This window comes from Eubalaena glacialis, chromosome 2 (assembly GCF_028564815.1).
Source record: "Eubalaena glacialis isolate mEubGla1 chromosome 2, mEubGla1.1.hap2.+ XY, whole genome shotgun sequence".
Taxonomy (NCBI): Eukaryota; Metazoa; Chordata; class Mammalia; order Artiodactyla; family Balaenidae; genus Eubalaena; species Eubalaena glacialis.
Window position 1 is genome coordinate 108,197,736 of NC_083717.1, and position 14,553 is coordinate 108,212,288.

The 14,553-nt window shown below is 37.1% G+C and overlaps 1 protein-coding gene across 1 annotated transcript in view; it reads left to right on the plus strand.

The window, feature by feature from the left end:
• UBR1 (ubiquitin protein ligase E3 component n-recognin 1) overlaps positions 1-14,553 on the plus strand; it is a 151,198-nt gene that overhangs the window by 69,932 nt on the left and 66,713 nt on the right. Inside the window, exons 12-14 of the mRNA XM_061180408.1 lie at positions 187-344; positions 4,676-4,775; positions 5,318-5,446. Coding sequence (XP_061036391.1) covers positions 187-344; positions 4,676-4,775; positions 5,318-5,446 — 387 coding nt within the window. The remainder of the gene's footprint in view (positions 1-186; positions 345-4,675; positions 4,776-5,317; positions 5,447-14,553) is intronic.

A 14,553-nucleotide genomic window follows, 5' to 3' on the forward strand; every position in this document is an offset into this window, starting at 1 on the left:
AGGAGTAGGGAATTTTTACTTTTAGAAAATAATTTCTCAGAAATTGCTATCCTGTGAGACTGAGGAGTGTGTTTGATGCTTAACAAACATTTATTCAAAATGACTTACCAACCAAATGAATAAATAAATAAAGTCCATACTATAATGAGTTAATACTAAAGACAATATTCTTCACATGTTCTGCAGGCTCGACATCTTATTGAAGAGCAAAATGTTATCTCTGTCATCACTGAAACTCTGCTGGAAGTTTTGCCTGAGTACTTGGATAGGAACAATAAATTCAACTTCCAGGGTTATAGCCAGGACAAATTGGGAAGAGTATATGCAGTAATATGTGATCTAAAGTAAGTTGTTCGAGTAAAAAGGTGAGGGTACCTGTTAAACACAGTTGTGTTTATTCTGTCCTATAAATAAACATCTGATCCTTTTGGTTATCTTGGAATCTTTATGATGATGGCAAGTACAGAGAACTGTTACTGTGATGTCAATAAATGTTTTAAGTGAAGGCTTCTTATAGAGTTAAAATCAGGTCAGTAAAGAAGGTACTGAGGAAGGGCCTCTCACAGGAACTTAGGGTCTCTTGGGGTCACCAAATGAATCTCCATCATAGTCACCATGCCTTCCACTCACTTCCACTCATGTATTTTGGTTCTGCCCCTCTTGCATAGTCTCTTTGTGCTTAGTTTCAGATGATCTTGTTGATGTGAATTTTTTTAACTCCCTTTTTCATACATATGACCAAGTATTCATCAGGGGTTTCTTAAGTTTTTCTCCCTGAAGAGAATGGAGTTTCCTTTTAAACTAAAATTGGAATCATATGATGATCACATTTGGGATCATTGGACCTAAAAGGGAATAAATTTCTAATTTTTTTAGAAATAGATGATGACTACTGTAAGGATTATGCTGTATAAAGTATTCAATAAATCATAAACAATTATTTTAAGAATATATTAAGACAAAATATGTTTCATTTAGTTCGCTATTAAAAAAAGAGCTCTAAGATATATATGATTACTTATTCTAGTCCCTATGTGAATAAAATCATTCTAATTTTGTCCACTTCTTCTAGTGACTACGTAAAGTATAGAGAGCTGGAAACAAGTTTCTAAACCAACCTAGAAACAGTTTAGTCTAGTTAGAAAAATACATTTGACAGATTTCTGGAACTATGCATTGGATCCTTGATATTACTGAGAAAAATGTTTCCAGACCCTTTCAAATTCTGCAATTTCTAAATATGATTATGACATGTAATTCTTTAAAGTTCAGTAAATCGTTATGTTATCATATCTTCAGTACAAGTTGAGATGGTGATGAGTTCAGTAGTGAATTACCATTTAGCCAGTGTGATTCACAAATTATGCAAAACAAACAAACAAAAAATATACAAAAACTCCAAATGGCAGTACTTAAAGTTTAGTGTTAAATCAGTGTATTTATCATTCCTTTGGTCTACTGTATACGAAAAATCTCTTTCTGTGGTTCTCATTACTCTGAAGTATTCTTAGAGTTATTTTTCTATCCAGAGAAGAGCATAATCACATCATTGTTTTGTCATATTTTATTTTGTGGATCTCTGACTATAATTATTCTCTGTGGTAAATAATTTAGAGTTAACGCATCCCTAGATACTTACCCCTATGGTAAAACTTTAGGGTCCCTGGTTGGGAAGGTAATTTTAAAGTTTTCCCACTCTTTTGATGCTCACAATTTCTCTCCTACATCCTTACAGAAGTAGAGATATCTCTAATGACAAGGAGAAGGGAAAATTAATGTCTTTTGAGGACCTGATTAGCAGATACTGTGCTAGACTTCTCGTGTAATTCACTCTCACAAGGGTCCTTATTAGTAACTGCTATGTGCTAAGAAGCTTTACTTATTTTACTTCATTTTATTCTTGCAACATTCTCATAAGGTAGGTGATATCTTTATTTGTAGATTATAATTATTTGCCTAAGGTCACAAAGCTAGTAAGTGGCAGAATTTGGATTTGAGCCTAATGCTATTTATCTGTAATACTCATGTTCCTTTCACTACATTATGTAGCTTCACAGACTACATAAACAACAACAAAGCCTTCTCTGAAACCTGGCCTAAAACACCAATCAGATATACCCTTCATTTAACAAATAATTACTGAGCCCCATTTCTCAGTCTCTCATTGTAGAAATTTTGTAGTCATTCTTATTATTTCCCCATATACTTATTCATTCACCACTTTTTCCTGAAGCCCTGCTTTTAAATCAGTTAGAAATAACCACAAATACTTAATGCCTTTTAACTGTTTCTAGAATAAAGTACAGATTCTTCCAGAATTTGTAGCTCTTCATAGTCTCACTTTATATACTACTTATCTGACTGTACCTCAGCATGAAATAAGTTTATTGGTCCTAGCAGAAGCTGTGTTCAGCCTGCCTCAGGAAATTTTCATTCTCTCAAAGCAGTGCATTCTAACCCTTGAGTAGCCCCTTCCAACTTTTAGAAAGTTTATTTTATATTGAACTGTGTCTTTTTGTAGCTTTCATTATGTGGCTCTAGCTCACCCTTTGTCCATTCAGAACAACTCAGTGCTCATTTAACTTGAAGTATTTGAAGACAGCAGGCATATCTGACAACTCTTTTTTATGTTAAGTTGCATCATTTTCTTTAAATATACCCATTTCATATTTAAAATTCCTTCTACGTTATTGTCCTTCGCTACTGAACCTGTTTTAGTTGACTGTATACCTCTTAAGGTATATGCCAAGAAATGAACACAGTACTCTGAGGTCTGTGTAGTAGAAGGAAGGGATTATTACCTCTCTCATTCTAAATAAATACACCTGTATTAATTTAGTTTCATTTGTCACTCACTCTGTGGAAGGTATCTGTTGGGATATTATGGAAATGAAACTTAGAAAAGAGATGCAGTTGAACCTTGGTTCTGTTAAGTGAATATTATCCTTGTATTACTCTAACCTGTTCCTTCCTTTTTCTGAAAAGTATAGCATATTCTCAATGCAAGTCACCCTCTTCCTCTCCTACTCTGTCCCACCCTTTCCTTCTACTGCTTTTACCACCTATTTTTATCTGCAGACTGCTTTTCTTTTCCTTTACTTCCTTACTCTTTCCTTTCTTCCTATCTCTTACATCTTCTTTACTTCCTAGGTCTCCTACAGGGGTCAGGCATGAACTATGTGAAACTAGAAATGTAAATTTTCTTCTCTAGATCAATGCTTCTCAAATATTAAGATGAATGCAAATCATTATGGGAGCTTGTTAAAATGCAGATTATTTCTCAGTAGATTCTGCATTTCTAAAGATTCAGTTGATGCTGATGCTTCTGGTTTGTGAACCAACCTTTTGAGTAGTAGTGCTCTAGAAAACAGCCAAACTTTGATGCCATTTGTTCATTGTGGTAGAGTTTAAACTTTAGTCTTTTTTACTTTAAAAGAAAGATTTAGAATGTAATTAGTATATTTCAAAGTTATTTCTTTGATAAAGTCCTGATGATTGTATTTTAACTTTCAACATATTAATGGCTATTTAAAAAAGGGAAAATTAAACCACAAGCCTTACGATCTTTACGAATAAAACTAATTTTTCCTCCATCTTTTTGCCTTTTCTTTTATGTTCAGCATTACTTCCTTTGTGCCCTTTTTTTGGGAGCTTAACATTGGATTACAGTGTCCAGATACATATCTGTTTTCCCATCTGCACTTTGAACCTCAAGGGTAGGGTGTCTGGTTCATGTTTATGTTCCTGATACCTGGTGTGTAATAGGAATTGATTTGGGTTGACTGAGTGCAAAATAATTTTTAATAATTGTTAATGATTCCTTCCTGAGAAGTTATTTTGTGATAAACCATGTTCCCACTGGATATGAAAACAGCCATTGCCTTTACAGCCAAAAGAAGTATTGGTCTTGTAAATTATAGGCTAAAATGGGTCTGTTTATCTTATGAGACAAATACATTCTGATATGTAAGCCACGATGACATAGGTGCTTATATCCTTCTTCTGGGTTCTGGGCGAAGAAAGCATGGAGGTAGGAAGTTTGTTCCAAATTTCCTGACCCACCAGCAGTAGTATATCTATGGTACTGAAATCAGGTAGCAGGAATGAATGGCTCTGGGAACCAGTGCAGAATAGTCACACAAAGTTGTACAAATCTTTAATTATTACATACTGAGCAGCAACAACAAAGGTATTGAATCCTCAGGCCAAACTACTATAATTCTCATGACTGCATGCTTTAGGGGAAAAAGTGTGTCATTTTAATGCACAAAAATATTTTATAACTTACAAAATATTCTGAAATAGTTTGCACAAACAACATACATCATGCACATGTAGTTTTGACATGCATTTTGAGGCTGAAGGGATTCCAACTGGTCCTTTGGGTGAAGGGTATGAACAGTTATAGAAAATTTGTACTGTGGTTGTCCAGCTGTGACAGGCTAGGTTCACTTAATCAGACTAACTTTTGAGTGGAGAAGTCAGGCTTAGCTTTGACATCTGCCTCTCATAGGTAGAGCATTCACATTTTGCTGGTGTAATTCTAGCACTGCCTAGAATTGCAAGAAATTAGAATTCATAATTTTGATGAATCAACATTATCTATAGCCCTGAGAACCTTAACATTATCCCAAAATAGGAAAGTGAAATGTTTCTTTGTCTCTTGAAATGATAGGTATATCCTGATCAGCAAGCCCGCAGTATGGACGGAAAGATTAAGAATGCAGTTCCTTGAAGGCTTTAGATCTTTTTTGAGGATTCTTACCTGTATGCAGGTATGATAGTTCTTCTGTACGTCAATAAGATAAATTTATTAAAAAAAATTTAACCCCAATCTTTCATGTTTTGTTTTGTTTTGAGCAAATTATGGTTTTTATTTGAGGAAGGATAAATCTAGCAAAATAGAAGTAAAATTTAAACACTGCCTCACTGATTCTGCTTTAATAGATCTTTCTGAATAGCTTAGTTAACTGCAGTTGTTACTGTTAATGTTTATTGATGCTCACCATGTGATAACTGTAGTAAGCACTTTCATGCATTATTTCTTTTGAGCCTCATAGCAATCTTATGAGGTAGTTACTATTATTATTCCCCTTTTACATATAAGGGAATCATAGCTTAGAAATAATTTGACCAGGGTCATACAGCTAGAAAATGACAGAGTTATGATTTGAACCCGTGTGTTCTGACCTAGTGTAACAGCCATGTTAAAAAACTACGCATACATGAATATAAATCCTGATGATTTTATATTTTGCCAGTGGAAGAGCAAAGAAAGAGGGCCCATATGTATATGTTAACCACTCTTTTCTTGTAGGGAATGGAAGAAATCAGAAGACAGGTTGGGCAACACATAGAAGTGGATCCTGACTGGGAGGCTGCCATTGCTATACAGATGCAATTGAAGAATATTTTACTAATGTTCCAAGAGTGGTGCGCTTGTGATGTAAGTACAATTTGTTAGAAGGATCCGTGCCTTTTTAAGTGTTCTGATTGTTATTAATAGTATAGTTTTATGTTGCAACTTCCTTGATGTAAAGTTTTATTACTTAAATAGTTGCTTATATATTTGAATTATCTTATTAAATTTGTAGTTTTTTACACTTAATTAGAAAATGTGCTCCGTAGCATTCCATTTACCTTTGGGAATAGTGGAGTTTAAAAAATACAGCACACACTAATCAATTAATAAATTAATTATTGATAAATTTTTTTCCTTGGACATGAATATTATAATAAAATTAGGACTAGACTTTTAAATATTCCAACAGTGGAGGGATGTAGATATTTATTCAATCAAGAGCCTTGTTATGTGAGTTAAACCATTAAGAAAATTAATTTTAGTTATTTATTTTTTAATTTATTTATTTATTTATTTATTTTTGGCTGCGTTGGGTCTTCGTTGCTGTGTACAGGCTTTCTCTAGTTGCGGCGAGCGGGGGCTACTCTTCGTTGCAGTGTGCGGGCTTCTCATTGCAGTGGCTTCTCTTGTTGCAGAGCACGGGCTCTAGGCGTGTGGGCTTCAGTAGTTGTGGCATGCAGGCTCAGTAGTTGTGGCTCTTGGGGTCTAGAGCGCAGGCTCAGTAGTTGTGGTGCTTGGGCTTAGTTACTGCACAGCATGTGGGATCTTCCTGGAGCAGGGCTCGAACCCATGTCCCCTTCATTGGCAGGCGGATTCTTAACGACTGCGCCACCAGGGAAGTCCAAGAAAATTAATTTTAAAATATAGAACTAATATTTTTCCTTAAGCAATAATTTTATTTTATTTATTTATTTTTAAAAATATTTATTTATTTTATTTTTGGCTGTGTTGGGTCTTAGTTGCGGCACATGGGATCTTCGTTGTGGCATGTGGGATCCTCCGCTGTGGCATGCGTCCTCCTCGTTGCAGTGCGTGGTCTTCTCTAGTTGTGGCCTGCATGCTCAGTAGTTGCGGCGTGCGGGCTTAGTTGCCCCGTGGCATGTGGGATCTTAGTTCCCCAACCAGGGATTGAACCCATGTCCCCTGCATTGGAAGGCTGATTCTTAACCACTGGACCACCAGCAAAGTCCCCTCCTTAAGCAATAATTTTAGACCATAATGCTCTTTAAACACATAATCCTACTCCAGACTCCCTTTTGAGAAGATGACCTCATTTATTTCTGTTCTGAGAAAATTAACATTATCTAAGTCAAATTCTTTCATCTTCTCCAGTTTCTCTGTACATCTCACTATAGTCAATTCACTAAGTTTCTATATATATCTTCACTATTCATCTCTTTCATTTTCCTCTTTCTAAAAGTGATGTCTCTACCTAGGCTCTTGGTCCCAACCTATATTACTTCTTCCTGGAGTTTGCTTCCTCAGTTGTCTCCTCTGGTATTTCCCACTCTTTCATTCATCTGCCTGTAAACACACAGGACTCTCCTATTCTTAAGAACAATGAGAATGAAAGCCCCCTTACTTGTCATTGCTACCTCATGAACTGTATTTTATCTCTCTTTTTTCCTCATCTGCTCCACCACCAGCCATTGGTCATGGGTTCAGAGTGGGGGTCACGCTCACAGACACAATAGACTTTAATCTAGCACAGCAGCTGTATAGAACGATAAGGACAGGAAATATTGTCCAGCAACTACCACAGCACATATTTTTTGGCTCCCCTCATCTTTATGAAGGGCATGCTTAATTGTTGGAGATGAGGTCAAAGTGTGTGGTGTTCATGTTGACATCTGCAAAACCTCCTGAAGTCATCTACATTTACTGTCGCCACTCTTTAGCTTCTAAAACTTCTTTAGAGCCAGGCTTCTGCCCTTACCAATTGATAGGAACTGCTTTTTGAAAAAATTTTAAAGGATCTATTTAGTAACCAAATTCAGAGGTCTTTTCTAGGTCCCCCATCTTCCTTAAATGTCTGTAGCGTTGTATTCTTTTGAGAACCTTAATCGTTTTGAAACTCTTTCCCTCTGATTTTCACAAACCTACTTATCCTAATATTTCTCTTATTGATTACCCATTTCAATCAGTGATTGCCTTTTTTCCCTCACTTCCTTCTGCCTACTAAATGAGACATTCCCCAATGTTTTCTTTTTCTTACAGATCTTTTATTTCTACCACCCCAATTAAAACTTCATAAGATAACTTTCCCAAACTATAGAATCACTTCTGTTTGTGTGCTACACATTACTGCTTGGATCTTACATTTGTATTTCAAACTCAGAATATATTAAATTGATTTGTCATCATTTCATTCTACTTCCAGCTTGCATTTTTTCTTCTTGACTCCCTTATTCTGTTCATGACACCATGATTCATACGTTCATCCATACAGGAAATCTGAGAGCCACTGTGTTCTGTGTGTTAGATGTTAACAGACTTTTGAGGGGGAAAAAAGTTTTATGTTCATGTAAGATCGGGAAATGCTAGGTTGAACAAAATCAAACATGATTTTTTTATTTTTTTAATTAAAAAAATTTTTTTTATTATTATTATTTTTTAAAACATCTTTATTGAAGTATAATTGCTTTACAATGGTGTGTTAGCTTCTGCTTTATAACAAAGTGAATCAGTTATACATATACATGTGTTCCCATATCTCTTCCCTCTTGCATCTCCCTCCCTCCCACCCTCCGTATCCCACCCCTCTAGGTGGTCACAAAGCACCGAGCTGATCTCCCTGTGCTATGCGGCTGCTTCCCACTAGCTATCTATTTTACATTTGGTAGTGTATATATGTCCATGACACTCTCTCACCCTGTCACATCTCACCCCTCCCCCTCCCCATATCCTCAAGTCCATTCTCTAGTAGGTCTGTGTCTTTATTCCCATCTTGCCACTAGGTTCTTCATGACCTTTTCTTTTTTTTTTTTTTTCCTTAGATTCCATATATATGTGTTAGCATACTGTATTTCTTTTTCTCTTTCTGATTTACTTCACTCTGTATGACAGACTCTTAACTCCATCCACCTCATTACAAACACCTCCATTTCATTTCTTTTTATGGCTGAGAAATATTCCATTGTATATATGTGCCACATCTTCTTTATCCATTCGTCCGATGATGGACACCTAGGTTGCTTCCATGTCCTGGCTACTGTAAACAGAGCTGCAATGAATATTTTGGTACATGACTCTTTCTGAATTATGGTTTTCTCAGGGTATATGCCCAGTAGTGGGATTGCTGGGTCGTATGGTAGTTCTATTTTTAGTTTTTTAAGGAACCTCCATACTGTTCTCCATAGTGGCTGTATCAATTTACATTCCCACCAACAGTGCAAGAGTGTTCCCTTTTCTCCACACCCTCTCCAGCATTTATTGTTTCTAGATTTTTTGATGATGGCCATTCTGACCGGTGTGAGATGATACCTCATTGTAGTTTTGATTTGCATTTCTCTAATGATTAATGATGTTGAGCATTCTTTCATGTGTCTGTTGGCAATCTGTATCTCTTCTTTGGAGAAATGTCTATTTAGGTCTTCTGCCCATTTTTGGATTGGGTTGTTTGTTTTTTTGTTATTGAGCTGCATGAGCTGCTTGTAAATCTTGGAGATTAATCCTTTGTCAGTTGCTTCATTTGCAAATATTTTCTCCCATTCTGAGGGTTGTCTTTTGGTCTTGTTTATGGTTTCCTTTGCTGTGCAAAAGCTTTTAAGTTTCATTAGGTCCCATTTGTTTATTTGTGTTTTTATTTCCATTTCTCTAGGAGCTGGGTCAAAAAGGATCTTGCTGTGATTTATGTCATAGAGTGTTCTGCCTATGTTTTCCTCTAAGAGTTTGATAGTGTCTGGCCTTACACTTAGGTCTTTAATCCATTTTGAGTTTATTTTTGTTATGGTGTCAGGGAGTGTTCTAATTTCATACTTTTACATGTACCTGTCCAATTTTCCCAGCACCACTTATTGAAGAGGCTGTCTTTTCTCCACTGTATATGCTTGCCTCCTTTATCAAAGATAAGGTGACCATATGTGCGTGGGCTTATCTCTGGGCTTTCTATCCTGTTCCATTGATCTATATTTCTGTTTTTGTGCCAGTACCAAACTGACTTGATTACTGTAGCTTTGTAATATAGTCTGAAGTCAGGGAGCCTGATTCCTCCAGCTCCATTTTTCGTTCTCAAGATTGCTTTGGCTATTCGGGGTCTTTTGTGTTTCCATACAAATTGTGAAATTTTTTGTTCTAGTTCTGTGAAAAATGCCAGTGGTAGTTTGATAGGGATTGCATTGAATCTGTAGATTGCTTTCGGTAGCAGAGTCATTTTCACAATGTTGATTCTTCCAATCCAAGAACATGGTATATCTCTCCATCTATTTGTATCATCTTTAATTTCTTTCATCAGTGTCCTATAATTTTCTGCATACAGGTCTTTTGTCTCCTTAGGTAGGTTTATTCCTAGATATTTTATTCTTTTTGTTGCAATGGTAAACGGGAGTGTTTTCTTAATTTCACTTTCAGATTTTTCATCATTAGTGTACAGGAATGCAAGAGATTTCTGTGCATTAATTTTGTATCCTGCTACTTTACCAAATTCATTGATTAGCTCTAGTAGTTTTCTGGTAGCATCTTTTGGATTCTCTATGTATAGTATCATGTCATCTGCAAACAGTGACAGCTTTACTTCTTCTTTTCCGATTTGGATTCCTTTTATTTCTTTTTCTTCTCTGATTGCTGTGGCTAACACTTCCAAAACTATGTTGAATAATAGTGGTGAGAGTGGGCAACCTTGTCTTGTTCCTGATCTTAGTGGAAATGCTTTCAGTTTTTCACCATTGAGGACAATGTTGGCTGTGGGTTTGTCATATACGGCCTTCATTATGTTGAGGAAAGTTCCCTCTATGCCTACTTTCTGCAGGACTTTTATCATAAATGGGTGTTGAATTTTGTTGAAAGCTTTCTCTGCATCTATTGAGATGATCATATGATTTTTCTCCTTCAATTTGTTAATATGATGTATCACGTTGATTGATTTGCGTATATTGAAGAATCCTTGCATTCCTGGAATAAACCCCACTTGATCATGGTGTATAATCCTTTTAATGTGCTGTTGGATTCTGTTTGCTAGTATTTTGTTGAGGATTTTTGCATCTATGTTCATCAGTGATATTGGCCTGTAGTTTTCTTTCTTTGTGACATCTTTGTCTGGTTTTGGTATCAGGGTGATGGTGGACTCATAGAATGAGTTGGGGAGTGTTCCTCCCTCTGCAATATTTTGGAAGAGTTTGAGAAGGATAGGTATTAGCTCTTCTCTAAATGTTTGATAGAATTCGCCTGTGAAGCCATCTGGTCCTGGGCTTTTGTGTGTTGGAAGATTTTTAATCACAGTTTCAATTTCAGTGCTTGTGATTGGTCTGTTCATATTTTCTATTTCTTCCTGGTTCAGTGTTGGCAGGTTGTGCATTTCTAAGAATCTGTCCATTTCTTCCAGGTTGTCCATTTTATTGGCATAGAGTTGCTTGTAGTAATCTCTCATGATCGTTTGTATTTCTGCAGTGTCAGTGGTTACTTCTCCTTTTTCATTTCTAATTCTATTAATTTGAGTCTTCTCCCTTTTTCTCTTGATGAGTCTGGCTAATGGTTTATCAATTTTGTTTATCTTCTCAAAGAACCAGCTTTTAGTTTCATTGATTTTTGCTATTGTTTCCTTCATTTCTTTTTCATTTATTTCTGATCTGATCTTTATGATTTCTTTCCTTCTGCTAGCTTTGGGGTTTTTTTTGTTCTTCTTTCTCTAATTGCTTTAGGTGCAAGGTTAGGTTGTTTATTCGAGATGTTTCCTGTTTCTTGATGTAGGCTTGTATTGCTATAAACTTCCCTCTTAGAACTGCTTTTGCTGCATCCCATAGGTTTTGGATCGTCGTGTCTCCATTGTCATTTGTTTCTAGGTATTTTTTGATTTCCCCTTTGATTTCTTCAGTGATCACTTCGTTATTAAGTAGTGTATTGTGTAGCCTCCATGTGTTTGTATTTTTTACAGATCTTTTCCTGTAATTGATATCTAGTCTCATAGCGTTGTGGTCGGAAAAGATACTTGATACGATTTCAATTTTTTTAAATTTACCAAGGCTTGATTTGTGACCCAAGATATGATCTATCCTGGAGAATGTTCCATGAGCACTTGAGAAAAATGTGTATTCTGTTGTTTTTGGGTGGAATGTCCTATAAATATCAATTAAGTCCATCTTGTTTAATGTATCATTTAAAGCTTGTGTTTCCTTATTTATTTTCATTTTGGATGATCTGTCCATTGGTGAAAGTGGGGTGTTAAAGTCCCCTACTATGATTGTGTTACTGTCGATTTCCCCTTTTATGGCTGTTAGTATTTGCCTTATGTATTGAGGTGCTCCTATGTTGGGTGCATAAATATTTACAATTGTTATACCTTCCTCTTGGATCGATCCCTTGATCATTATATAGTGTCCTTCTTTGTCTCTTGTAATAGTCTTTATTTTAAAGTCTATTTTGTCTGATATGAGAATTGCTACTCCAGCTTTCTTTTGATTTCCATTTGCATGGAATATCTTTTTCCATCCCCTCACTTTCAGTCTGTATGTGTCTCTAGGTCTGAAGTGGGTCTCTTGTAGACAGCATATATATGGGTCTTGTTTTTGTATCCATTCAGCCAGTCTGTGTCTTTTGGTGGGAGCATTTAATCCATTTACATTTAAGGTAATTATCGATACGTATGTTCCTATTCCCATTTTCTTAAATGTTTTGGGTTTGTTATTGTAGGTGTTTTCCTTCTCTTGTGTTTCTTGCCTAGAGCAGTTCCTTTAGCATTTGTTGTAAAGCTGGTTTGGTGGTGCTGAACTCTCTCAGCTTTTGCTTGTCTGTAAAGGTTTTAATTTCTCCATCAAATCTGGATGAGATCCTTGCTGGGTAGAGTAATCTTGGTTGTAGGTTTTTCTCCTTCATCACTTTAAGTATATCCTGCCACTCCCTTCTGGCTTGCAAAGTTTCTGCTGAAAGATCAGCTGTTAACCTTATGGGGATGCCCTTGTGTGTTATTTGTTGTTTTTCCCTTGCTGCTTTTAATATGTTTTCTTTATATTTAATTTTTGAGAGTTTGATTAATATGTGTCTTGGTGTGTTTCTCCTTGGATTTATCCTGTATGGGACTCTGTGCTTCCAGGACTTGATTAACTATTTCCTTTCCCATATTAGGGAAGTTTTCAACTATAATCTCTTCAAATATTTTCTCAGCCCCTTTCTTTTTCTCTTCTTCTTCTGGGACCCCTGTAATTCGAATGTTGGTGCATTTAATGTTGTCCCAGAGGTCTCTGAGACTGTCCTCAGTTCTTTTCATTCTTTTTTCTTTATCCTGCTCTGCAGTAGTTATTTCCACCATTTTATCTTCCAGGTCACTTATCCGTTCTTCTGCCTCAGTTATTCTGCTATTGATCCCATCTAGAGTATTTTTAATTTCATTTATTGTGTTTTTCATCGTTGCTTGGTTCCTCTTTAGTTCTTCTACGTCCTTGTTAAATGTTTCTTGCATTTTGTCTATTCTATTTCCAAGATTTTGGATCATCCTTACTATCATTATTCTGAATTCTTTTTCAGGTAGCCTACCTATTTCCTCTTCATTTGTTAGGTCTGGTGTGTTTTGACCCTGCTCCTTCATCTGCTGTGTGTTTTTCTGTCTTCTCATTTTGCTTATCTTACTGTGTTTGGGGTCTCCTTTTCACAGGCTGCAGGTTTGTAGTTCCCGTTGTTTTTGGTATCTGTCCCCAGTGGCTAAGGTTGGTTCAGTGGGTTGTGTAGGTTTCCTGGTGGAGGGAACTAGTGCCTGTGTTCTGGTGGATGAGGCTGGATGTTGTCTTTCTGGTGGGCTCGTCCACGTCTGGTGGTGTGTTTTGGGGTGTCTGTGGCCTTATTATGATTTTAGGCAGCCTCTCTGTTAATGGATGGGGCTGTGTTCCTGTCTTGCTAGTTGTTTGGCATAGGGTGTCCAGCACTGTAGCTTGCTGGTCGTTGAGTGAAGCTGGGTCTTGGTGTTGAGATGGAGATCTCTGAGAGATTTTCGCCATTTGGTATTACGTGGAGCTGGGAGGTCTCTTGTGGACCAGTGTCCTGAAGTTGGCTCTCCCACCTCAGAGGGACAGCCCTGATGCCTGGCTGGAGCACCAAGAGCCTTTCATCCACACGGCCAAGTACGTGGGGATTTTCTTGCCTTTTGGGAGGTCTGATGTCTGCTGCCAGCGTTCAGTGTGTGTTCTGTTGGAGCAGTTCCACGTGTAGATGTATTTCTCATGTATCTGTGGGGAGGAAGGTGATCTCCGCGTCTTACTCTTCCGCCATCTTGCCCCTCCCTCACTAGTTTCCAAACATGATTTTTTTAAGCCACTGAACTTCTCAAACCCTTTGATTAATCAGTGTTCTCAGGACTTCCCTGGTGGCGCAGTGGTTAAGAATCCACCTGCCAGTGCAGGGGACACAGGTTCAAGCCCTGGTCTGGGAAGATCCCACATGCCGCGGAGCAACTAAGCCCGTGTGCCACAACTACTGAGCCTGTGTGCTGCAACTGCTGAAGCCCACGTGCCTAGAGCCCATGCTCTGCAACAAGATAAGCCACTGCAATGAGAAGCCCGCGCACCTCAATGAAGAGTAGCCCCCGCTTGCCGCAGCTAGAGAAAGCCCTCACGCAGCAACGAAGAACCAAAACAGCAAAAACTAAATAAATAAATTTATTTAAAGAAAAAAAAAATTAATGTGCTCATTTCTAAGAGAGATATTCCCAAACTTTATTTAACTATAGAATTCCTTTTTTCAAGATAAAATCAGTGAGAAATGCTCTTAAAAAGTGACCTTTGACTCATCTCCCTGCCATACTCACCCAGATTTGAGTCTTCCTTATCCTAAATATATTTTATAATCCTAACTTATTTCCTAAGGGTTTATTCTTTTTTGCCCTGACTGCCCCCACCCTAGTTTGAGTCCCTTATCACCTTACACTTAACTTAGTAGTAAACTTTCTATTGGTTTCCTTGTCTCCTAACACTACTGTCTCCAATCTGTCACCTTCAGTGACACCCACTAATTCTTCTGGAAGCAATATGTTGACTACACTATTACACTTC